Below are 27,199 nucleotides of genomic sequence, written 5' to 3'. Positions count from 1 at the left end.
CCACATGTAATACCATTTTCCACCACTTACCCTTTATTGGCGCCTTTCTAAAGAAATGCATGCAGAGTGAAACTGATTGGTTGAGACACATGACGTCTGTATTAAACTTTAAAAAGGAACGTGTTTAAAATCACAATACATGTACAGGACCTGTTATCCAGAAAGTTCGGGACTTTTTTTTAGATAAGTGATCTTTCTGTGATGTGGATCTGTATATCGTAAGTCAATTAAAAACTCCTTTAACTAAACCCAGTAGGATTGTGTTTGCCTCCAATAAGGACTCATTAGAGCTTAGGGTCATTTATAAGGTACTGTTTTATTATTACAGAGGAAAAGGAAATCATTTTAAGAAAAATGTAATTATTTCATTATAAAGGGGTGAATGAGAGATGCTCTTCTCAATTCATATAGGGAAATAGGGAGTATATATTCATAACTTAAAGGGCTTGTTCACATTTACATTCATTTTTAGTGTGATGTAGAGAGTGATCGTCTTAGAATCTAACAATTGGGTGTCATTTATTTGTGGTTTATGTTAATTAGCATTTTATTCAGCAGCTCTCCAGTTTGCATTTTCAGCCATGTGGTTGCTAGGGTTCAATGTTCCCTAGCAACCAATCATTGATTTGACTAAGAGACTGGGATATGAACAGGGCCACCATCAAGGGGGGACAAGTGGCCTGGGCATGAAGGGGGGCCCGGCAGTGCTGCAGTTTTGAAAGACCAGGGCCCCCCTTCAGAGTGCTGAAGCCTGCGGCCATTTTTGAGGTCCCAAACAGCCGAAATGCGCAAGTGCCGAAGCCACGAAAACAGCCGAAGACCTGAAGCGGCAAAAAGATCCGAAGCCACGAAAACAGCCAAAATTGGAGTCCTGAAGCGGCAAAAAGAACCGAGGAGGTGAAGTTCAAGTCCTGAAGCCACGAGTTCAATTCTACTGAACACCAATGTGTGGGGTTTTTTTTCTAATCCCCTGGCCACCAATGTAATATTTTAATATTCTATAGGCCCCTGCCACCAATGTTTTTTTTTAAAAAAAATTTTGGGGCCCCAATTTTTTTATTTTATTTTATGGGGGGGGCCTGGCGCCAATGTTTTTTATTTAACTTATAAGGGGGCCCTGACCATCAAAAGCTTTTTATAACTTGTGTGGGGGGGGGTTACTTTTTTAGCACTGATGTCTGTGTGGTCTTTTAACTGTGATGTGCAGTGGGAGGGGTCTGGGGTGCGGCTTGGGCACCAGTGTGGGTGGGGCCCAAAAAATGTTGTTGTATGGGACCCCGTGATTTCTAATGGTGGCCCTGGATATGAATAGGAGAGTACAAAAAGGGGGGTTGTGGGAGCACCCAAAAGTAAAAGTCTATTTAAGTGTAATGGAAATGCTACTTTTTATTAATGCACATTCCTATGCTATTAAAAAAGGGCGTTGGTTTGGGCAATCTCTCCCTTTAAAAGCCTCATACTGGCGGGGGAGGATCTAATCCTCAGACTGAAGCCAAGGATCAACGAGCCACTGATTACAAGTAATATTTACTATGCAGAGAAGTAAAATACTTTTTATACTATGACCAGAGGTAACAAGTTAGGGACCAATGTATGGGGTTTACCTTGATGTGCTATGGGGACTTTATCATCATAACTTTGGAACTAAAACCCTTGTTTTGTAAACACATGCACTTGTATTTATACTGAATTACTTATGAGACAGGGGACCAGGGAATTGTAAGTAGCACTTCCCTTATACTTAAATAGACTTTGATTTAGCCTTTTGAGGGCTCCCACAACCCCCCTTTATGTATATGAATAGGAGAGGCTGAATAGAAAAAGAAATAAAAATTAACCAAAACAATATGTTTGTAGCCTTACATAACATTTGGTTTTTAGATGGGGTCAGTGACCCCTGTTTGAAGAATAAGGCAAACTAATTTTAAAAAAAATGACCAGTTGCATAGAATTAGCCATTCTATAACATTCAAAGTAACCTATTAACTATTTAAATATTCCCCTTTAAATATTCATAAAAATCAGTTTCCAAATAAATAGATGGACCCTCCCCCCCCTTCCATTGGGCTTGGGTTATTCCCCCTCCTCGACTCTTCCCCCTCAAAGTAGTTTGTCTTTAAGTTAATATTAAGGCGGTTATTAATCAAAGGTCAATTTGAGTTATCCCCAACAATTCAAGTTTTTTTTTTTTTTTAAGGGTAGTTTCACTAAAAGTCTAATTTTTCAGGTTAATAAAAAAACAAACAATTTATTTCGATATATATTATGCCCCAAAGCTGCTAAAATCCCAAATCTGGAAAGACTCCAGCTGAAACCTGTTGAGCTCATGTAGAGGTTAATGGAGGAGGTCCCTTTAACCATTTGAAGATGTTTTTTTGCCTTCATGATTTCCAGCTTTTTTTCTATGGTTTGTTCTCAAATTTGAGGTATTCGAGTTTTTCCTCCATTTGCATTAAATCGAGTTTTTCTACATTAGGTTTTTTTTTTCGTTAAGAAACAAACATTTTAGGAGTTTGTTCAAGATAGCAAAATATCACAAGCTAAAAATGTTAGATAATGACTAATTTGCAGTAGTGTAGCTAATGGCTAATTTATTTCTAATTTTTATTGCTCCTTTTCAGGCCTCTCCTATTCATATTCCAATCTTTTATTCAAATCAGTGTATGGTTGCTAGGGGAATACAAAATTAAGACAAATAGAAAAAATGAAACAAATTATCTTTGTATATCCCGCTCAACATCATGGAGGAAAAATCATTTTTAAAGTGAACTACTACTTTAAAGGGGTGGTTCACTTTTAGTATGTTACAGAATGGCCACTTCTAAGCAGCCTTTTAATTGGTCTTTTTTATATATTTTTTTTTAGTTATTTGCCGCCTTCTGATTTTTTTCATGCTTTCAAATGGGAGTCATAATGGTTCAATTGTAATAGGTGTCGATACAAAACAGCGCAGCGGTTCTGCTGCAAAAGTGCCTTTATTAACACGACATGTTTCGAGCACCAAGGCTCTTTATCAAGTGTATATAAGCCAAACCAGTGTACATCATTAAATACAATAAACCCCACCCACCAACCATCTGATTGGCCACTTCAGTGCTGAAAGGGTTTGCAGCTTGGCTGCTTTAAGTCAATCAGTCATTAGGAATCCCAGGTGATGAAACGCGTGTATGCACCGAACACAGGAAAAATGCAGCATGTTGGGTCTCAACCTGCGTTCGGCACCTACACGCGCCTGTGTGAGTACAGCCCCATTGGAAAAAATTTAATGCGTCTATTCCTGCGCTCCCCTGCGGCTGAACGCAGAAAAACGGAATGCAGGGGAGCGCAGGTAAAAATGCTCATCTATAAGAGCCCTAAGGCTACACGTTTGTTATTGCTACTTTTTATTCCTCTTCTTTCTATTCACACCTTTCCTATTCATAATCCAGTCTCTTATTCAAATCAATGCATGGTTGCTAGGGGAATTTGGACCCTAGCAACCCAATTGCTGAAATGACACTGGAGAGCTGCTGAATAAAAAGCTAAATAACTCGAGCCACAAATATGTGAGAACCAATTGCAAATTCTCAGAATCTCTCTACATCATACGAACAGTTAATTTAAAGGTGAGCAACCACTGCCACTTCATTGGAATGGCAGGGCATCATTCAGTTTAAGATTTCTCCTACCCTGCAGTACATGGGGTGCAAGCAAAAGCCACTCATTGCAAGTGGATACAGGTGACCCAATGATCTTTCTGCCTGTCTGTCTGCCTGCCTTTCTTTCTTTCTGCCTCTCTTTCTGCCTTCCCGTCTTTCTTCCCGTCTTTCTTTCTGCCTTCCCATCTTTCTTTCCTTCCGACTTCCTATGTGATGGTATTAGAGTGAGTCATCCAAAGAAATGTCTGGGTCTTTCCCTTCAGAGCCTTGGTTGGATTTATGTAACTAGAGAGAGAAACCAGAAGATGCAGAATGTCTGTCCTGTTAATTATAAAATTACTACTTGTAGAAGTCCTCTTGCCCCACAGAGGGAACCCTCCCTTTGCTGTTCCATTATACCCTCCCTACACTGTCAGGATTAATGCTGTGTAAAGTCTAGCTAGGATTGAATGGCAATTGAATGATTCCCAGGATGGAATAAAACAAATAGACAAAGTAATGACATCCAGCCAATCTGGTTCCTGACACTTGGGGATGATGTAAAGTCACATTGAAAGAATTCCAAGCCCTGTTTCAACTGGTGCAGAATCCTCTGTTTCCTCTTGAGATACATCAAGATTAGGAATAAAACTGCTCCTGTGTGTTCTCTAGTTCCCATGCAATCAATATATACAGGATTAAAGGGATCTCGCTCACCTGCCATAAAAAAAAAGGATGGATTTATTTCCTACAAAATTAAATTAGTAAGACTTTTATTTATTTTACAGGTGTAAATAATGACTGGAAGAGCAAGAGCTAGGGCCCGTGGGAGAGCCCGTGGTCAAGAGCGTGGCCCACCAGGACAGGTTCATTTCCTTTATCCATTTTATGCTTCTCTTGTTTCTTTTGCCATTTCTTCTTTTAATAGGACAATACTGAAGTAGCCCAGTTGTTACTATAGACATTGGTCAGTATAACACTGACGGCATAACATTTAGTTGGGAGTGTCTTGTGTGGCTAATGTCTCACAGTGATTTTTTAATGCTGTTATACTCTATAGCTGTCACTGCTTTCCACAAGAATCTATTGGCAAACCCTGCATCTAAATCACTCCTTGCTGACCTCCACTTGATTGTTTGCTTAAAGGGGTGCTTCACACAGTTAACTTTTAGTATGTTATAGAATGGCCAATTCCAAGCAACCTTTCAATTGGTCTTTATTATAGTTTAAGTATTTCTTTTTTCTCTGACCCATTCCAGCTTTCAAATGGGGGTCACTGATCCCATCTAAAAACAAATTCTCTGTAAAGTTCCACATTTATTGTTATTTCTACTTTTTATTACTCTTCTTTCTGTTCAGGTCTCTCCTGCTGGTACTGCAAACCGGAGAGCTGCTGAATAAAAAGCAAAATAAAAAATGAAAACCAATTGCAAAATGTCTTAAATTATCATTGTCTACATCATATGGACAGTTAACTCAATGGTGAACAACTCCTTTAATGGGACAATTGGCTTTCACTGCTGTACTGTATGTGCTACAAAATTGTTACTCAGCAGATGTGTTTTTTTTGCATTATGTTGCTTTATGCCTTGAGAGAGTGCTGCATGAATTCCACTAATGCTTTATATTGATAGGGATATGGTCCACCTCCTCAGAGGCCACCTCCACAGCAACAGCCTCCCCAGCAACCACCACCACAACAGCCCCTTGCACCACTGGCTGAGCCAGAGCTAGTAGGTCGTGGCCGCCAAAGAGGAGCTGCAGCAGCTGCTGCAAGGCCAAAGGCTGAAGGCAAGTTATTTATACCCTCCCATGCTCTGATGCTTTTCCGTGATTTGGATCTGTGTTTTGTGAAACTGAGCATGTTAACATTTAATTCTCAGATCCTGTGCAGGCGATCTCTGCTGGATTTCAGGAGGTAACTATCAGCGAACGTGGTGGCCGCAGGCGGGATTTTCATGATCTCGGTGTGAACACTCGCCAAACAATAGCGCACGTAAAGGAATCAAAGACAGGTGATAAAAACAAATTAACTCCTAAAGGACTGGTGCAGTTATAATTTTGTTTGGAGCATTTATCATAATAGGATCTCTCTGTACAGACTGAGCAAACTTAGGGACTGTTCCTGCTGAATTGTGCTTAGTACAAGGGAATACCTATGCTGTCATAGTTTTATGGGATCTCTCTGTACAGACTATGAGCAAACTTAGGGACTGTTCCTGCTGAATTGTGCTTAGTACAGGGGAATACCTATGTGCCATAGTTTTATGGGATCTCTCTGTACAGACTATGAGCAAACTTAGGGGCTGTTCCTGCTGAATTGTGCTTAGTACAGGGAATACCTATGCTGCCATAGTTTTATGGGATCTCTCTGTACAGACTATGAGCAAACTTAGGGGCTGTTCCTGCTGAATTGTGCTTAGTACAGGGAATACCTATGCTGCCATAGTTTTATGGGATCTCTCTGTACAGACTATGAGCAAACTTAGGGACTGTTCCTGCTGAATTGTGCTTAGTACAGGGAATACCTATGCTGCCATAGTTTTATGGGATCTCTCTGTACAGACTGAGCAAACTTAGGGGACTGTTCCTGCTGAATTGTGCTTAGTACAGGGGAATACCTATGCTGCCATAGTTTTATGGGATATCTCTGTACAGACAAATCTATATTGTCATTGCTTAATAAATTCCGAATAACGTCTTTTCAATTTACATTGTCTCTTATGCCACAGTTATAGAGCTAATCCAATGTTTTGTTTGTAGGTGTTTCTGGGAACACAATCCAACTAAGCACCAACCATATAAAACTAGTATCCAGACCCCAGTGGGTTTTATACCAGTACCATATTGACTATAATCCCCAAATGGAATCGAGACGCTTGAGGACAGCTTTGCTTTATCAGCACGAGGAGGTGATTGGGAAAGCTCGGGCTTTTGATGGAACCATATTATTTGCACCAAAGAGACTAAATAAGGTCAGCATTTTGATTTTGTTATCTAAATGACTAATGTCATTGTGGAAACTGCTGATTCTCATGTGTTTTTTTAATTTGTTTTTTTTCCTTCCAATTCAGGTTACAGAAGTGTTTAGCCAAACACGAAATGGAGAGAACGTTAAGATCACTATTACTTTAACTAACGAGTTGCCCCCTACTTCACCTACATGCTTTCAGTTCTACAACATCATATTCAGGAGGTTGGCTGTCTTCTATTTTATTTTGATAGTGTTTAAAAAGAAAAAAAAATAATACTCCAATTAAACTGAAAATGTAATATAAGCTGCTGCTTCATACTGAAATGAGAAATGTTCTAAATATAATTAAATCTAGTATAGTTTCTGAAATATGTAAAGGTCACCTTCACTATCCCTCTCTCAGCGTCTGTTTCTCTTCATGCAGGAGTTGGGTGTATGATTTTGAATGACTGTTAAATCCAATATTTTAGGGGGGCTCTTTTTGCCTAGAAGATGTTTCGGAACTCACTCTATTAAATTCACTAGAAATACTCTCTACATGTAGAATTTGTGGCAAAGTTGTTATTTTGTTAGATTTTTTTGTAGTTATCACTTGATTGAGCACTAATACTTTTGCTAGAAAAGGGAGCCCCACCTATAAGATATATTGGATCTAGGGATGCACCAAATCCACTATTTTGAATTGGCCGAACCCTCGAATCCTTCGCGAGAGATTTGGCCGAATACCGAACCGAATATTAATTTGCATATGCAAATTAGGGGTGGGAAGGGGAAAAATTTACTTCCTTGTTTTGTGACAAAAACGCGATTTCTCTACCTGACCCTAATTTGCATATGAAAATTAGGATTTGGTTCGGCCCGGCAGAAGGATTCAGCTGGATCCTGCTGAAAAGGGCCGTATCCCGAATTGGATCTAACGTTCAATGAAAATCTGACCCCCCCCATGAAGAGAGACAGATACTGAGGGATGGTGAAGATAAACTTGATTATTTCAGAAACAGATTGTTAATTGGTTGTATTTAAAAGGTTTAGTATGACTAAGCTTATATAAAATGTTCATGATAGTTCCCCTTTAAAGGAAAAATCAACCTGAGGGGGGTGTTTTTACTCCTTCATCTTTATGGTTATTACCACCACCTTTTCAACCAGACGGTGCAGGCATACAGTATATCCAAGCAGTGTCCGAGGGATTTATAGGTGGGTACTTACAAACGTTTAAAATCTACACAGGCCTTCAGATGTATTGTTTTTCACAATAGGGTCCGTTTGTTGGATCCCAGTGTTTCCCAGTGTAAAATCTTCTTTAATAATAAAATATATATAAAAAACAGTTGCACTCACATTTTCACAATGTATTGGCATTTTAAAACAGACCTCGTGGTGTCAAAGTCCGGACAGTTCACAATGCGGTATGATGATTTTTTTCGTCGGCATTGTAGTCCTCGGGCGCACGCGGGTGACGTCACAGCCTGACTCGTTCCGTCTTAAGACTTTCTCAAAGGCTTCGCAAACACTATTGTGCAGATCTCTTTTTACACTATTACGGTAGCCATGGCGGCGCAAACACGCCCTCGTTAAGTGCCCCCCTTGTGCCACTGTACGCATCGCCATGGCGACCTATTATAACGGCTTAATGTAACCTAAAATTACTAACATTCCAAATCAAAACTAAGGATCACATCAGTGGTATACATCTTATACCGGTATCACTCTTTTGTTGACATAAATAGGTTAGAATAAATATATAAAATCAGAACATATAAAAGCGTTTCATCTTATTAAAAACTTATAAAAATGCTCTCAGGTTAATGTCTATATTTAGACCTTTGGGGATGAATGTTTCTAGATTATATATCCATCTACTATAGCATTGGAGGGTTGTTTTCACCAAGTCTCCTCCTCACCATTTATTTTTGACTTCTTCTACACCCCAATAGGTTAACCCTTTGGGGTTCATCCCATGAACTTCTTTAAAGTGTTTGGAGACACTATGGTTTACTTTCCCTTTTTTTTTTTTTTTTTAATATTGTTTACATGTTCTCTTATTCTATCCCTTAACATTCGGTTCGTTTTTCCAACATATTGTAAGCCACATGGGCATTGTAAGCAATATATGACATTTTTTGTGATACATTTTATATTCTGTTTGATCTTAAACTTTTTTTTTTTTTTTTTTACTTCAGAGATAAAGGATTTTTTCTTTTTACCATATTTACATGCTTTACACGGTGAGCATGGGAAAAAATCTGCCCACGTGTGTTCCATCCGGATATTGGGCACCGGCAGAGGGAGTGAACCGAAGGATCCTAGATCATCATTTTATTTCCAGTATTTTATACTATGCAGCAAGTGGCATATTCTCTCCTTTATCTTACAGCTATTTGGGGGACACAGGACCAACCAACTTAACTCCCACCCCACCACTTCTTCATGCCAGGTTACCCAAGGATCCACTTTGCGCAAAATCCTTCCTAACCATGATCCAGGACATGCTGGAATCAGCATAACTCCCTTTCCGGACTCAGAGAGATTCTGCGGTTTCTATTCAAATTTGTTCATGGTCCCCAAAAAGAATGGGTCCCTCCGGCCTATACTAGACCTCAAGCATCTAAACAAATTCATCCGCACAGCCAAATTCAAAATAAAATCCCTCCGTTCAGTCATTGCCGCCATGACACCGGACCAGTATCTCATGGCATTAGACGTCAAGGATGCCTACCTCCGCGTCCCCATTTTCCCGCCCCATCACAGATTCTTGAGGTTTGCCTTCCAAAACAGACTCTTCCAATTCACCTCTCTACCTTTTAGGCTGACTTCAGCCCCCAGGGTATTTACCAAACTCATGGCAGTACCTTCTGCAGTAATCCGATCCAGGGGGGTCTCCCATCACCCCCTACCTGGATGATCTCCTGATCAAAGCACCTACCTCCCAGCTACCAGCAATCTGCAGCTGGCGATGACACTCCTGCAGAAGTTCAGTTGGAAGATCAAACTACAGAAATCCCCTCTCATTCTGTGCCAAACCATGGTATTCCTCGGAATGACATTCAACACCCGGCTCCAGAAAAAAAATTTCCTTCCACAAGACAAGATTCACAGACTCTGGGACCTTGTCCACTGGTTTACCCAGACTCGTCATCCCACCGTCTGCTTCTGCATGCAAGTCCTGGGCTCCATGGTGGCAACAATAGAGGTGGTGCCCAATTTCACCTGAGGGAACTCCAGTGGAACATTCTCTCCTGGTGGCACACGGGTCAGAGCTTCCTGCATCCAATCCACTTGTCCTACCAAACCAGATAATCTCTGGGATGGTGGACAGACACCTGACCAAGGGAAGGCCCCTCACCAATCCAATCTGGCGAGTATTGACCATGGATGCCAGTCTTATCAGGCTGGGGAGCAGTCTTCGAAGGACAGATGGCACAGGGTCTCAGGACTCTGCTCTTGACCATTCTCCCCATAAACATATTAGAACTTAACGCCATTCGCTGAGCTCTCTCACTGGCAGAACAGTCTGAGGGGACATTTGGTCAGAGTACATAAATCAAGGAGGCACAAAAAGTCCTGAGGCTTTGGGCTGGAAGGTTCTGCAGGCAGAGGTGCCATAAATCAAACTGGCTTCTGTCTCTGCTTCCTGCCCACTCTTCTTCATGGGGGGGGGGGTGACAGCCTTGGTATCTCCCTGTAGTTTGTGTCCCCCAAGTAGCTGTAAGAGAAAAGGTGATTGTTTCTCGCCGTTAAATTCTTTTCTCTTCAGTCTCTTGGGGGACACAGGACATCTCTCCCTTTGAAGCAACAGACTTCACTACACCTTCAGCCATCTTTGTACATAGTTAAAATTTTATACTGAGTTGTACTGATTTTCATACCTTTCTTTAATATCAAACTGAATTCCGTTAGGCTGTAACCCAAGGTGGAGACTATGTGGGAGGAGACTTTTTGATCCTAGTGTCCTGCCTCCTAGTGGTAGAAGCTATGAACCGTAGTTCCTGTGTCCCCCAAGAGACTAAAGAGAAAGGGATTTAACGCGAGCAACACAATCACCTTATGATCTACTTCCGTGAGATTTTCTACCCATGTGCTCAGATACAAACAATAGATTGTGCACCTCCTATTTGTAGCAATTCCACCCTTATCTATGTTGAGGAGTTAGGGGGATGGATATACATTTTAATCTGTAGTGCATATTTTAATTTCCCAGTCCCTGATGGCAGGTAGTGTAGATAACCAAGATAAAGAAGCCTTTTGAGGAGGTGTAAAGTACTGATCTTCGCCTCCTGTGCATGTGTTCTGCTCAACGTCTGGTGGATTGCTTGGTGGTACTTCTTTGTGTAAGTGTGTGAGCTGCTTCCTCATACAAGAACTGCCTTCTGGGCGACCCATGATTCATTTTGTATCCTCCCTCAATCTCTTGGTAGGTACATAACTGATTGGGTTTATTCTAGTAGACTATATCATACCCCAGGAGGAGTTGTCATGTTTTGTTGTAGGACACATTGTTTTTGTGGCTGTCGGATTTTGAATTCCTCTGTAAGATCAAAAAAATTCCTAGGTTCTAATTTTATTTCTTTTGCTTTCTCCAGGCTTTTGAAGCTGATGAACATGAAGCAGATTGGACGCAATTATTATAACCCAAGTGATCCAATAGAAATTAGTCAACATAGGTATGTGTTTTCCTTTACAAGCACAAGGGCTTAGCTATGCCTGAACCCTTTAATTGTGTAATGTTGGTTTCATTCATAATGATATGCCTTTTACACCCTGTATAATTCCTAAATCTCTGTTAAAATAACCAATGCCATAAAGTATGGGTATACAAACCCATGAGCCTTAAATAGTTTAGGGACAGGGCTTAAAATAAATTTAATAGAGATGAGCTGCCACAAATCTAGTCAAATGGGTGATTCACCTTTAAGTAATTTTTTTTTTTTTTTTTTAGTATGTGTAGAGTGATATTTTGAGACAGTTTGCAACTGGTTTTCATTTATTTGTGATTGTTATTTAGCTTTTTATTCAGCAGTTTGCAATCTTAGCAATCTCATTGCTAGGGTCCAAATTACTGTAGCAACCATGCATTGATTTTAGTAAGATTGAAATATGAATGAGAGAACTTGAATAGAAAGAGAAGTTATAAAAAGGTAGCAATACATTTGTAGCTTTACAGGGCATTTCTTTTTAGATGGGGTCAGTGACCTCCATTTGAAAGCTGGAAAGAGTCAGAAGAAGACAAATATTTTAAAAAAAATGAAATAATGAAAGTTGCTTAGAATTTGCTGTTCTATAACATATTAAAAGTTAATATAAAGATGAACCACCCTTTTAAAATGCTATAGAATAGACCTGTGAAGTGATTATTCACTGGGTGGGTGGGTGCCAATGTGTTAGGCACCCCCTCTCCAGTCCCCCAGTGAATTTAATCGCTAACTTTAGCCCCTGGGCAGTGCTCCTGTCCTCTGAAAAGTCTGCTGGGTAACAATTAACAATGTGAAATGTGTTGTTTCTGTAGAAATGTATTTCGTATAGACTAGCAATGGACTCATTAGACATGACTAGCTTTCCTTGTCGGCAAGGTTATAAATGTTCCTCGTTTTTCTTTCTTGTTCTAGTCTAACCATTTGGCCAGGCTTCACAACATCCATCTTGCAGTATGAATGTAGCATTATGCTGAGCCTTGATGTGAGCCATAAGGTTTTAAGAAGCGAGACTGTACTGGATGTAATGAGCAAACTGTATCGCATGTGCGGAGCCAGAGATTTCGCCGACGCCGTCACTAAAGAACTACTGGGGCAGATTGTTCTTACAAAGTGAGTGTCACTAGAACATATTTTATAGCTTCAGCGCTGCGCAATATGTTAGCGCTCTATCAATACATGATGATGATAATCATAGCGTATAGTTTTGTAGTTTATGCCTCGTTGTCTGCATCATTATTTGCAACTCAATTCTGTAGGCTGTGATTGACAGCAGTGTGCAACAGGCTTTCCTTACTTTGTAGAAGTGAAGTTCTCCAGACAACTTTTGTAAATTTTATTTTCGCGATAGTTCCCCTTTAAGATTGGGACTGGCAGTTGGTTACTGTATTTGTAACCTTGTTATGAGCTATGGGGGAGACTGGTGTTGGCTAAAGGTTCGAACTCCAAGGTGGGGAGTGAAAGTCTTGACACCCACTGCTCTAGGTTAAGGAATAAACTATTAGGAGGTACTGGAGTCCTGGTGTTATGTTCCAATAAAGTAAATGTTACCAAGACATGTAGATGTGATTATAATATATACACCTGTATATGATGCTTTTTACTTTCCAGGTACAACAACAAAACGTACCGTATCGACGAGATCTGCTGGAATATGACTCCACAGTCTACATTTAAGAAGTCAGACGGCAGTGACATTAGCTTTGTCGATTACTACAGAACGGTACGAGTTGTTTTTTTGTGTTTTCTTTACTGTCATTCTTTTTTTGTTTTGAAATATCTATCAGGCAAAACCAAGGGCTCTGCCTGTAAAGCATTTGCTACTTTTGACATTTTAGACTAGTGTTTAGTGGGTTTAATAATCTTCTATTTTTTATTTTTTACCTGCACCAATAAATGTATAGATGTTTTCCCCAGTAACTGCATTGCTTCTAATAGAGCTGCCATCAGAAATTGCAGTGCCCCATACGACACAATTTTCTGCCCCCCCCCCCACACACACACATTAAAAAATGTGGCCAGGGGTTAAAAAAAAGAGAGAGAGAGAAAAAAACATTGGTTTTCAGTGGACTACCTAATCTAGTGCAGCATGGCTGGGCCCCCCCTTAACACATAAAATTAACCAAGCTGCCCACCTGATGGGAGGCTCTGGCTTCTAAGTAACAGCCGTGTCATGCATCCAGATAGATTTTTATTAAAGGATAATTAAACCTTAAAAATAGGTGAATGTAAAACTAATGAGGGGGCTATTCTAAGCACCTTTGCAATTTTACATTCATTTTTTTTTTTTTTATTCCAAGATATTAAGGGATACATGTACTGTTAATATAAATGAATTTTGTTACAACAGCACCACCTGCTGGTCAGTTTCCCACCAGTCTGACCAGCAAGTAGTCAAGGAAGTTGTCAGGAGAAAGAAAGAGGCTGATGTTCTTCTGCTTAGGAAAGATGTGAGAAAGGTCTCTAATTGTTTTCCTAAGCAGAAGAACATCGGCCTCTTTCTTTCTCCTGACAACTTCCTTGACTACTTGTTGGTCAGACTGGTGGGAAACTGACCAGCAGGTGGTGCTGTTGTAACAAAATTCATTCATATTAACAGCACATGTATCCCTTAATATCTTGGAATAAAAACAATAAATGACTGTAAATTGCAAAAGTGCTTAGAATAGCCCCCTCATTAGTTTTACATTCACTTATTTTAAAGGTTTACTTATCCTTTAAAAATCCAATTGAAGTGTATGGAGATTACAGGGATTTCACCAGTTTCATGTCAGTGAGGAGGCTCTTCCAAATGATACCGACTTGTCTTATGTAAGTTGATACAAATGACAGCTAGGAAAGTAATGGCATAAACTTATTTCTGTAAACTGCCATGCCCAGCGGTACCTGATGATTATGAGGAGGAGGAGTCGGTTGCAGGAGCAGCACTGCTCCTTTTGGATGGGCTGGCCTGGGGCTGTCCAATCTGAACTACTAGGTTGGAGCACATAAAAAAAACAGGACTTCAGCCCAGAAACAGATGCTGAGAGAGGGATAGTTAAGATAGACTTATTTCAGAAACAATATAGAAATTTTAATTGATATTTAGACGGTTAGTTTCTTATTTCAGTATGATGAAGCTTATATTAAATTATATTCACAATACTTCCCCTTTAACTATGAGGAATAGTGTTGCCTCTAGCCCAGCTTGACTCTCTGCTCAAACTAATTCCATGGTGTTGCCTGTGGGACATGCAGTACTTTCTTGCTGTTCTGGGAATGTACCCCCTTTTTCGTTAAGTAACACTGGCTCATTCTAACTGATTTTTAAAGGAACATATCCGCATCATTTTTAATGGGATTAGTAGTACATAAGCAATGCCCATAACATTTTACTTTTGTTCCTATTTAGCAATATAATAAAGAAATCAAAGATCTGAAACAGGCTCTTATTGCCAACATCCCGAAAAGGGTGAGGCCTGGTGGTGACACAGGGCCCATCATTTTAGTGCCTGAATTATGCAACCTCACAGGTAAGAACTACACTTTTTTGTTAGAACTGCCATAGTGTTACTGAGTATAAGGTTCTTTTACACTGAACATTTTCACTGGCTCCTGCATTCTCCAAATGTCCACTGTTTGCTGAAGACCTCCCCAGTGACAATCAAGTCTTCTGCGTCATTTACACCTGGGGATCTGCTTCTCACTTGGTTTTTCTCTTGGTTATAACATTTGCCCGTCTCCAAAAGGCTTGACTGACCGAATGCGGAATGATTTCGGTGTCATGAGAGACCTAGCCGTTCACACAAGACTGGCCCCAGACCAAAGAGAAAAACAAGTTGGGAGGTTCCTGAGCTACATTCACAGGTAGGTTCAAAACACATGATCACCTACAGGGGAATTGGCAACAACTCTGTCCTGTCCACTAGTAGACAAACGGACCCCCCTTGTAGTGAACCTGGTTGGCTTGAAGAAGGTAGACTCATTTAAATACCTAGGGGTCTGGATCCATCCTTTGTGCCCCATTGCAAATAAAAGGGGCTTGCGCACTCAAAAAATAGAAATTAACTATTCCACACAATGGTATTCTTAAAAATGTTTATGTAGTATAAATGCATAGCAAACAGTACTCTGTACAATCAGTGTAAATACACATTTTACATGTTAAAAGAAAGTATTTTTTACATTTACATACCACCAAAGTGTGATTCGAATACCAAGCTGTACAAGTAAACAGACACCTTTGCCAAAAAATGGGAATCGCCCTGATGTTTTGGGCGAAAAAGCCTTTATCAAGGGGATAAATATTTCCCAAGTCACCATGGCAGCACTTCACCAACATGGGTTATACGCTCCCCTTTTGGTCAGTGGACCGGAACCAAAACTCCTCTACAAAAGCCTCCTCCCTCCCCACCTCAAAAGCCTCCTCCCTCCCCACCTCCACTGTCTTTTTTTCCTGTCCTTGGGTCATATGGATAGTTTGGAGTGCTTACCCAGGCAGTGTTCCATAAGAGGGGGGTTTTTCTCTTCTCTTTTCCCCCCCTCTTCGATGCCTCCCTTGTGCTCCCTGCGGGGGGGAGAGGAGCCTCCAGGTGGCTAGGTGGGTCACCGGTGTCCGTACCCTATTAAGCATGGAAGCAAGAGGGGTGGATTGGAGGCTGGGCACATAGTATGCAGTGGGAACCTGCTTAGCATACTTTTCCGGAGCGTGTGCGGTCCAAGATGGCACCTATGCGTTTCAAGGACCGGAGGTGACGCACAGATCTGGAAGCGTGTTAGAGGCGGAAGGAGCATCGTGTTGATGTGAGCGTCATTCTCAGGCGCCTACAATTGAACGCTAGCGTTCTTTGCATTGTGACGGTCGCCATCACTCAGAAGATGGCGCAGTTAAGAATATGGAAGCAGCTCTGGGAAATGAGCGCAAGCCAAAGGCTCTGGGTAAGCAAATTACAAAATATAAAAAAAAAAAAAAAAAAAAGACATATGGGGTAAATGGCTGATGCTATATATTTGCCTTTTAGTCTCCCTGCCTCCAGTGACCCTCAAAAGGATGCTTCTGGATCCAAGAAGTCAGCAGAGTGACAATCTCCTGGGGGACAACAACAAGTTGCGGGGATGCCTCAGCTGGATGTATTGGTGTCGCTAATTAAACAGGCTGTTGTACAGGGAGTACAGGAAGCCTCAGCATCAACTTCCGTTCCTGTAGCTATCAAAGTCTAAAAGAGTCAGAGAATCACTCTTGAGTCATTATCCGAAGTTTCAGAACAAGAGTTGTATGGCCCGGAGGAAAGTATGACTGAGGAGGGAGAATTTGTTTCAGAAGAAGAAACTACTCTAGATGTCGCAGCAGTGGACAATTTAATTAAAGCAGTAAGGAAGGCGTTGACATTAACAGCGGAAACCCCAAAGGGTTCCTCAGCAGATACATTTTTTTTCCGTCTCTTAAGAAAAGAAGCACAGACCTTTCTGGTACATGAGTCGATAAAAGACTTAATACAATCGGAATTTAAAAATACAGAGAAAAGAGTAGTGATACAAGGGAGAAATATCCAATTGAAGATGCTTTTTCAAAGTTATGAGATAATCCGCCCAAGGTAGATGCAGCGGTAGTGAGGTTAGCAAAGATAACTACATTACTCATATGGAGAAAAAAGAGTTTAATCTTAAAAGATCTTATGTTTCAGCTGGAGCAGCTTGTAGACCAGCGGTGGCAATATCCTCTACCTCGAGGGCAATGAAGGTGTGACTGGACAGCCTAGATGAGGCCATCTCAACCCATGTAAGAAGGGCAAATTTAAAAGAGATGCTCTCAGCGTTAAGACTGGCTGTGGAGTTTATGGCAGATGCCTCGTTGGATTTGGTAAAACTTTCTGCAAGTCTGTGGCACTTTCGGTGGCCTCAAGGCAGATTCGGCATCTAAGTCAGTTGGCCTTCGAAGGGGAGATGTTGTTTGGAGAGAGATTAGATTCAATTATTAAAAAAACATCAAGGGGGAAAAGTGTCTTTCTTCCCCAGGAAAGAAGATTCAAGCGACAGAGGCCCAGACCATCATCCCCGGCTGGGAATACCTTTTGTGATCAAAGATATTCTAGACCAGGTAGAGGCTATGGCAAATGGCAGAATTGGAGAACCTCTCGTGGAGACGGGACGGCAGTCCAATAAGAAGACTTCGGCCTTCCTCACAGGTTCCAGTAAATCACAATGAGATATGGCAGACCCAGACTGTGGCGGTGGGGGCGAGGTTAGCCCTTTTTCAACAGATCTGGGTCTCGAAAATCCAAGATGTATGGGTCTTGAAGATAATCCAGGAGGGGTATCGACTGGAGTTTTGCAGGATTCCGCGACAATGTTTTTTGTTGTTTGACGCCCACCCTTCAGATGCTGGCTAGTGGAGGTGGTGAGGGAGGCTTTTGTAGAGGAGTTTTGGTTCCTGTCCAATGACCAAAAGGGGAGGGGATAACCCATGTTGGTGAATGCTGCCATGACAGTGACTTGGAAATGAAAATTACGGTAAGTAGAAAAAAATTTCTACCTTTGTGGCCACTTTTTAGGAGTGGTTTGGGGCATTCTTTGCACCTCTTACAAAATCTTTTTCATGTTTTAGCCTGTCTTTCCATTTAATTGGAGTGCCCTCCACCTATTCCTGTTTGTATTTATCCTTTGTGCCCCCCTGCAATGTTCATGGCTACTTGTACCTGGCATTTTAATGGTGTGATGGTCCATGTATGGAAGTAAGCATATAGGTAGAGCTAATTCAATAGACATGCAGTGGCTCTGGCGTTCATCATACTCAAGTACAAGAACTGGATCATAAAGTTCTGACATTCCTGCCCCTACACCACATTTCTGGGGACGGAGAGGAATATCCATTTGGAATTGTTTTTAGGTGACTGAAGAAATTTGTATAATCTGTGTTATCTTTTTATAGAGATGAAAATGTCCAGAAGGAGCTTCGAGACTGGGGGCTAAATTTTGATAAACAACTATTGCAGTTTGTTGGCAGAGTGTCTCCTCCTGAAAGAATTCTTCAATCTGGAAGAACAGTAAGAAACCTGCTAATTGCCTTCATGAAACCCTGTTATTAGTCCTTCAACAGCCGCTTATTTCATTTCCCTGTTGACTTGCACAGGCAGAGTATAACCCTCAGTTTGCAGACTGGTCTCGAGAAATGAGAGGACAAACTCTGATCAGTGTTAGACATTTGGATAACTGGATCTTGCTGTATCCCAGGAGGAACTATGATGCTGCTCAAACCCTCGTACAGACTCTAATTAAAGTGGCACAGCAGATTGGAATGAGGATGAGTCAAGTGAGGATGTAAGAACGTCTTCATCCCTGTTTAACAATGTTGCATTTAGAGGACTTTCTTAAACATCTCTGGTCTATTGTGTTTGTAGTTCTGAGGCCTATTGCACAGCACATGGATTTTATAGACCGCACATTGACAGTTTGTGTTTTGCATGGACTGACCATGTGCTGTTCGTGTATATTGAACCATAGCATTTAGTCACTGGTAGAAGTCTGACTACTTGATATTTGAATACTTGATATGCATAGTAATATAATAAGTCAGGTTGAAAAAACACATCCATCAAGTTCAACCTTTTAAGTCTATATATAACCTGCCTAACTGCTAGTTGATCCAGAGGAAGGCAAAAAAAATATTTTGTGTACTCACCATTAAATCTTTCTCTTCAGTCTCTTGGGGGACAGTGGGGGTATAGCTGGTACTTCTAGGAGGGCAGGACACAACAATAAGGAAAAAAACTGGCCCTTCCTCCACCTACTATACCCCCGGCAGGCGGAGCTTAACTTCATTTTGTTCCAAAGTCAACAGGCATATAACAAGTTTAACTGATCACAGTGATAAAAAACGTAATCATGTCATGATGGAACGTATCAGGGAGGGAAGCCCTGTGTCCCCCAAATGACTGAAGAGAAAGATTTAACGGTGAGTACACAAATCTCTTTTACTCCAGGTCTGCTTGGGGGACAATGGGGACGTACCAAAACTGTCTGTAGAGCCCTGGTGTTCGAATGAGGCCTCAGTGGAAGTAACCACTGTGGCTTGAAGCACTTTTCTGCCAAAAAGTGTCAGAAGCCGCAAAAGTGTCGAAATGGTAAAATTTGGAGAGAGTGGGCAGAGGTCCACGTAGCTGCCTTGCACAGCTGTTCTGCTGAGGCTTTATTTCTGAACACCCAGGATGTACTCCTCCCCCTAGTGGTGTGGGCCATGATTTTGGCTGATGGCGTTTGTCCTCTTGCCACCTAGGCTCGCTGAATTGCTTGTTTGATCCAGCAGGAAATGGAGGCTTTAGTTCCTAGTGACCCTTCGTGTGGTCCTGAAGGCATGACCAGTAGAGAATCTGTCTTACGAATGTCCTGAACTCTGTGCAGAACTTTAGTGCTCTGATAGGATCCAGGGTATGTAGGGCCACCTCCTTTGGATTGGCTGTCGAAGGGCCGAATGTCGGTATAGTAATTTCTTGGTTCAGGTGAAATTCCAAAACTACTTTAAGCAGAAAGGTTGGAATAGTGGAGGACCACCCTATCATGATGAGAGAAAAGGCGGTCTGCATGACAGGGCGCCAAGTTCTGATATGCGCCTAGCTGAGGCAATAGCCTTGTGACTTGAGTGATGCTAGGGACATGCCCATGGACAACCCCTCTTGCAGGAATTCTAGGATGTTGGGAATTGAGAACAATTTGAATTTATTGCTTTGTGAAGGATGCACCGCTGATGATAGGTAGACCAGACTCCGTGATAAGTACTGGCCGAGACTTGTTTGCGAGCTGCGCACATGGTGGTGCCACAGCCCTTGAGGACCCTTTCTTAGTCCGTATCTGGGTCTCAATAGCCACGCCATCAAGTTTGAGATTTGCTGGATTTGGGTGTCTGTCTGGTCCCTTGGTTACAAGGTCCGGGAGCATGGGTAGGGTCCAGGGTTTTGCCACTGACATGTTCTGGAGCTCTGTAAACCAGGAGAGCCAAGGCCACCTTGGGGGCTATTAGGATGAGAGTGGTTTGCTTTTGTTGTAGCTTTTTTAATGTTCTAAGCTGGTGGCTGTTCTTACCACTGACCCGCTGGACGAGTTGTCCCTGCTGGCTCCCAGCTGGAGAGATAGCACTTGTCCCTTGAACAGGGAGCAGTGAGGGATCTGGCGCCAAATTTGAATAACCCGACCTGGTGAGGAGGAGAGGGGTATCATTAGGAGTAATACTCATGGATCCAGACTGCCCTCCTGTCATCCAGCTAGCTTCCTCTCCACCTAAAAGGAAGGAGGTTGTGGTCAGGCTGGGTGGTCTGTGTCAAAACACCTAAATCCCCAGAGACCGGTCCCACGCTGGAGAATGTCAGTGTGGATCCTCTACTCCCGGGCATCCCATGGTGTCAATTAAATGACAATCCCTTGGAGAGGGGAAAAAAAAATGTATAAAATAAGTGTAGCTAAACATTCTATCCTCCTGAGGACACAAGACAAACTGGAGCCAAGCTCTGCCTGCTGGGGTTATAGCCGGAGGAGGAGGGGCCAGTTATGTCCTGCCCTCCTAGAAGAACCAGCTATACTCCACTGTCCCGGTGTCCCCCAAGCAGACCTGGAGAAAAGATGCAATGGGACCAGTCCCTGGATCAACTTGTACTATGAGCTATCTCCCATATCCCTGTATTCCCTCACTTGCTAAACACCATCCAACCCCTTCTTATACCTATCTAATGTATCAGCCTGTACCCCTGATTCACTTCCCAGCTCTCCCTGTAACACCCCTTTCCCTCCTTAATCTCATTGGCTCCCTCCTGTCTGCTGGGAGGAGCTACTGGTGAATAAAGCATCCGACCCTTCCTTGTACCTATCTAATGTATCAGCCTGTACCCCTGATTCAGGGAGACAATTCCACATCTTCACAGCTCTCACTGTAACAAACCCCTTCCAATATTTAGCTGGAACCTCTTTTCTTCTAATCGCAATGGGTGACCTTGTGTCGGCTGGAAGAGTAGCCCTAATATGAAAAATACTTATGTACTGAACTGCTATTTATGACTTTAATACTTTTTTAGGTTTGAGGTAGATGACAGAGCCAATTCCTATGTACAAGTTTTGAATACTGAAGTCACTCCAAATACACAGATGGTATGTACAGTGTGTAGGAAAATTACCACTAGACTGGGTCATGGTCTTGTGTTGTGTGCCTCCCAGGAGCTCCTTACTATTACAATACCTTTCTGGTTTTGTGTGTGCTTAATATTTATGTTTTGTTTTGGACACATAGGTTGTCTGTATCTTGTCCAGCATTCATAAGGAAAAGTATGATTCTATAAAGAAATATCTCTGCCTTCAAGTCCCCATTCCAAGTCAGTGTGTTGTGGCTCGTACTCTGAGTAAACCACAAACCGTTCTTTCTGTTGCAACAAAAATTGCGATGCAGATGAACTGTAAGATGGGAGGAGAGCTGTGGAGCGTAGAAATACCAGTAAGTGAGTCATCATTGTTTTATTGATAGACCTGTTATGAATAACAGGAGATTCTGGAGCTTGGAATGCCGAGACCTGAAGCTTTCAAATAAGTGGTCTCTCCTAATGTCAAGCATGTGTTAAGGCCACTAATTTCAGGTGGATGTACCACATATAAACCTTTATTTTGAGGACATAAACTTGCTTTTCTATGTGGTCTTCACTCAGCTATTTCTATTTCCTTCCAGCTTGGTGAAATGATGGTCATTGGCATTGATTGCTACCATGATACCTTGGCAGGGAAAAGATCTATCGCTGGGTTCGTCGCCAGTATGAACAGAAGCTTGACTCGGTAATAGAGCAGTTGCGTTGTATTCTCTGCATTATTGCTTTCATTCAAGGAGATGTCTGTTCAAAAAAAGTCCAAAACTGGGCCAAGTGTGGTTTTATACATCCATTGCTTCCCCTTCAGCATGTTGTGTGTCCCATTCCCGGCCCTGGAATATTTTCCGAAGCCTCTCCCCAGTCCAGGATCAGAACTGTTGCTGAGCCCTTGTGGGCTAGAGACTTATTCCTGATCTTTTTAGCTTACTGGACTTGGATCGTTTATGTTGCTGCAGTTGTTGCATCACTACCGTTTATTTCTACAGTAACTTATTATTTTTTTTATACTGTAGCTGGTATTCTCGGTGTGTACTTCAGGACCAAAAACAGGAAATTGTGGATGGTCTGAAAACCTGTTTGCAAGGTAAGGTCCTAAGTGGTACAATGTGCACTTCTTCATGTGGCCTCTTCACTCTGTGTTTTAATAAACGATTCTGGTCACGAGTACAGAATTGGGTTTGGTATACAAGAAAACCTAGGAGGAGATTTAAAATTTCTGTAACGGGGGCAAATATCTGTTGCCTTACCTGTTAATAACCCTTGTAGTACCATGACCTTCTGTGTGAGGGACCCTCGGAGTGAAGCATGCCAGGCAGAGAGTAACTATAGTTGTCATAGTCTTCAGTTAAACAGTAACACATTTACAGGGCTCAGCTTTCCACATAGGACTCTTCCAGTAACAACACACTACCAGGGGGGTCTCCCACTCAGGCACCCCTCTTGGGTCCTGGCCGGCTCTATCCGGATCAGCTTCTCTTAAGCCCTAGCTGGTGGGTTTCCTACTGGGAACACTATACTAACTAACTCCTAGTTGAGGTTATAGCTGCCCATGATAATTACTTAGTCTAAAGTTAATTGCGGCATGTTTTGAATGTTCTTAGTCCAGAAGCTAATCCATTTTCTTTGCAGCTTCGTTACATGCCTGGTATAACTGCAACAAAAATTTACCTTCCCGGATCCTCATCTATCGGGATGGCGTTGGAGATGGTCAGCTGAAAACCTTGGTGAACTATGAAATCCCCCAGTTCTTGGATTGCATTAAATCTGCAGGAAGAGATTACTGGTACTGCACTGTATTTACTTGTCATGCAGATTTAAGGGATACTGCTGTCAACTGTAATATGCAAGTAGCAGCTTTACAAGCAATTCATAAAGTGTTGTCAACTTTATTTTGCTGCAAACTAGGGATACCGTGTTACTGGGTGCAAGTACAGGAGCCATTATTTGGAATTCCTGGTATCCAGAACACTCAAAAGCCAGCATAGATTTGGTACCTTCCGCTTTTACAACCTGGAATTGAAGGAGAGGGGTTAGACTGGATTTTTGTGGATCAGATCAGATAGCACTGCACAATATAGATTTTTGCATAGCATTCTTATTTCTAGTAAGAACCGATATCACTCGAGCCTTCTGTTGGATAAGGCATTCTAGAAATACACTCTGGATCTGAGCAGTAGAATCCAAAGATGAATTGCAGGATGCGGTACCCTTTATCTTAAAGGGATACTGTCATGGGAAAACATGTTTTTTTCAAAACACATCAGTTAATAGTGCTGCTCCAGCAGAATTCTGCACTGAAATCCATTTCTCAAAAGAGCAAACAGATTTTTTTTTTATATTCAATTTTGAAATCTGACATGGGGCTAGACATATTGTCAATTTCCCAGCTGCCCCTGGTCATGTGACTTGTGCCTGCACTTTAGGAGAGAAATGCTTTCTGGCAGGCTGCTGTTTTTCCTTCTCAATGTAAGTGAAGGAGTCTCAGTGGGACATGGGTTTTTACTATTGAGTGTTGTTGTTAGATCTACCAGGGAGCTACTATCGCGTTACCTTCCCATTGTTTTTTTGTTTGGCTGCTGGGGGGGAAAAGGGAGGGGGTGATATCACTCCAACTTGCAGTAAAGAGTGATTGAAGTTTATCAGAGTACAAGTCACATGACTTGGGGCAGCTGGGAAATTGACAATATGTCTAGCCGCATGTCAGATTTCAAAATTGAATATAAAAAAATCTATTTGCTCTTTTGAGAAATGGATTTCAGTGCAGAATTCTGCTGGAGCAGCACTATTAACTGATGCGTTTTGAAAAAAAAATTTTCCCATGACAGTATCCCTTTAATATTTATGTACTGTACAACTCAATGGGGATACCAAAAACTGGGATCAGAAAGCTTTGCTAAGGGAAAGCAAATAAAACCACTGAAGTCTTGAAAATGTAAGACAGTTGGTAGAACATCTGCTCCATCACACTCAATCTGTGTTCTTCTACACTCCTTCATTTGCCATGTCTGCACCCAAGTTGTCTGCATTATCAGACTAGAAGGAGCTTTTATTCAAGTGAGAGCATAACAAACACTGTATTTACGCCTGAAAAAAACTTTTCTCCTAGCCCCAAGCTGTCAATAATTGTGGTGAAGAAGCGAATAAACGCCAGATTTTTTGCACATCTTGGAGGCAGGATACAAAATCCGCCACCGGGCACAGTTGTGGATGTGGAAGTGACCAGACCTGAATGGTATGTATTGCTACTTCATTATCAGCCGTCACAATTTGGAGGGTGGTGCCATGACTAGGTATTTGCATCAATGATCAAGCCCAATTGCATTTCTTTTTTTCATCCCAATGTCTGACCTGAGGTCATTTCCTTATAGTCACAGGAGTGTGGCACAATTCTCTCTGTAGCTTTCTGTCGGCTGAGCACACAAACCGGTGGTTCAGTTTAACCACTGAGGAAGGACACGCTCATCCGTGTAGTAGGACACATTGGTTTACATAATGTATAGTTAATTTTATTCCTTGGGTTAATCTATCCTCCTTGTTAGATTGGACCCCAGGTCTCTTGCATTTTCATGTCCTTGTTGGTGGGGACTTTATAACTTAAAGCCGATGCCTTTTTCCCCTTCTCGTGTAGGTATGATTTCTTCATTATCAGCCAATCGGTGAGAGTAGGGACTGTCTCTCCAACACACTACAATGTTGTGTATGATAGCAGCGGCCTGAAACCGGACTACATGCAACGCCTTACCTACAAACTCTGCCACCTTTATTATAACTGGCCTGTAAGTATCTGCGTTACATTTCCTTATGGTTTCTGTAAAAAGCCCCCCTCGATACCGGGTTTGCGACTATAACCTGTCAGGCTTTCCCTTGACTCTGGACCAGCATTTATTTCTATACTTGTGACAACATATAAAGGACTCTGGTAATTTATGGACATAAGAGTTTATTCTTCCTACAATTAACTGCTACAATTACAACAAGTTACAAGTTTTCACAATGTAAATCAAATCTCACAATGAAGTAAGCATACAACATACAAGGCTTATTTATAAGGTATGTTCTACCTATTCCAACCTAATGACTTGGTGTGTGTGTGCATATCATGTTATGTATAGGTGGCTATCCTTAAAGGAGTTTCTTCAGATACATCACCTGTTCCTCATTCCTTGGTTTCTTCTTCTGTGTGTAAACCAAATGGAGGAGCTTCCAGTTCTAGCCCTTTGCCCTCCATGACAACCAGGCCGTAGCCCACTAAAGTTTTTGTACATGTCCTGTAAGCAGGATGAAACACTGTCCAGTAGTAGTCGCTGTAGACCAGTGGTCCCCAACCAGTAGCTCCCGAGCAACATGGTGCTCACCAACTCATTGGATGTTGCTCCCAGTGATGGTGCTCACCAACTCATTGGATGTTGCTCCCAGTGGCCTCAAAGCAAGAGCTTAATTTTGAATTCCAGCCTTGGAGGCAAGTTTTGGTTGCACAAAAACCAGGTGAACGGCCAAACAGAGCCTCCTGTATGCTGCCAGTCCATGTAGAGGCTACCAAACAGCCAATAACAGCTCTTATTTGACATCCCCATGGACTTTTTCATGCTGGTGTTGCTCTCCAACTATTTTTTACATTTAAATGTGGCTCACGAGTAAAAAAGGTTGGGGACCCCTGCTGTAGACCATGAGATACTTCAAGTCCCATAGGCATCCATTGAATTCCAGTCATGTACTTTACTGAATACCATCCATTAAGTGCCGCTGTACACTGTGTCCCATGGGTCTTTCAGGTAAACTTGATTTCTGTTAAACTAGTTTTCCTTGGAGATGGTCGGCGCTCTTTACATGGATTCAGTCTGGGAAGATAACTCTATTCTTAGTTTGTTTTAGAATAAAGGGATAGGCGAATTCGCGTCGGCGAAAACATTCGCGGAACAGCCGAGAAAATTCTCCGGAGTAAAACAAACTTGGACACCGGTGTCCGTTTTTTGGACGCCGGCGCATTTTCACAAAAAAAAAGGGTGCCGCCATCAAAAAAGGACATTTTGCAAATATTGCACTAATTTTTTGGCGAAATGGTGCAAATTCGCCCATCACTATTTAGTATCACCAACTGTCTTCCAAATCTTTCTTTTGTTTAGCATCGCTGTGTTTCCAAAGGCTTGCTTGGATACCTATTAGAGCCTCTTTCACCAATATTATTTTCTCATGAAGTCCTATATAACAGTTTCTATGCCAGGGACGTTAATCCAGATACCCACACACATTTGCCAGTTGACCCCAGCCATAAATACCCAGTACTGACATGTTCTTTTCTTTATTGCCTTTCAGGGAGTCATTAGAGTGCCAGCTCCTTGCCAGTATGCCCATAAACTGGCCTTCTTGGTTGGGCAGAGCATTCACAAAGAGCCCCATCTGGCACTTTCTAACTGCCTCTTCTACCTGTAAATGAAATGGGGAATGGAGTGTATTTTCTTTTGTGATGTTACTTCTGAAATATTTGTCCTAAATCAAATCTGTCGTTTTCCCTGTTTGTCCTAAATTAAATTCGAGTAGTATTTGTTCTAATTCAAATTTGGGGATTGTTTCCTTTACCTTTATGTTTGTTATAGGATCTCTGTGACTTCTGCAGTCATAACTGGCCTATTGAATGAAAGCAATATGCTTTACTTGCAAGCTGGCAATTTTTTTTTCTTTTTGTTCCTGGAAATGGAAATCTAAAATGTTCCAACACAATGTATAAGCGATAGTATATATCTATGTTAAAATATGTTGGATATTTTCTTCGTTATTCTTTGTTTGCTTGAAAAATGAGTAATATATTTTAGTTCCTTAACTGTG

The 27,199-nt window shown here is 41.7% G+C and overlaps 1 protein-coding gene across 1 annotated transcript; it reads left to right on the top strand.

Annotated features, from left to right (window-relative positions):
• The first annotated feature begins 1,386 nt into the window (after positions 1-1,386).
• LOC108708824 (piwi-like protein 1) lies at positions 1,387-27,199 on the top strand. The gene is made up of 21 exons (XM_018247888.2): positions 1,387-1,520; positions 4,406-4,483; positions 5,252-5,408; positions 5,501-5,632; positions 6,381-6,592; positions 6,692-6,813; positions 11,175-11,255; positions 12,198-12,395; positions 12,894-13,005; positions 14,674-14,794; positions 15,011-15,128; positions 18,190-18,304; positions 18,391-18,578; positions 21,320-21,392; positions 21,532-21,732; positions 21,961-22,064; positions 22,390-22,460; positions 23,006-23,159; positions 24,483-24,608; positions 25,005-25,152; positions 26,690-27,199. Exons 2-21 carry the CDS (start codon positions 4,415-4,417, stop codon positions 26,804-26,806), a joined length of 2,619 nt encoding a protein of 872 aa, XP_018103377.1. The 5' UTR covers positions 1,387-1,520; positions 4,406-4,414; the 3' UTR covers positions 26,807-27,199.

The sequence above is a fragment of the Xenopus laevis genome, chromosome 2L (genome assembly GCF_017654675.1).
Source record: "Xenopus laevis strain J_2021 chromosome 2L, Xenopus_laevis_v10.1, whole genome shotgun sequence".
Classification (NCBI taxonomy): Eukaryota; Metazoa; Chordata; class Amphibia; order Anura; family Pipidae; genus Xenopus; species Xenopus laevis.
The sequence above is the reverse complement of the archived record's forward strand: the minus strand, read 5'-3'. Positions and strand labels throughout refer to the sequence as shown.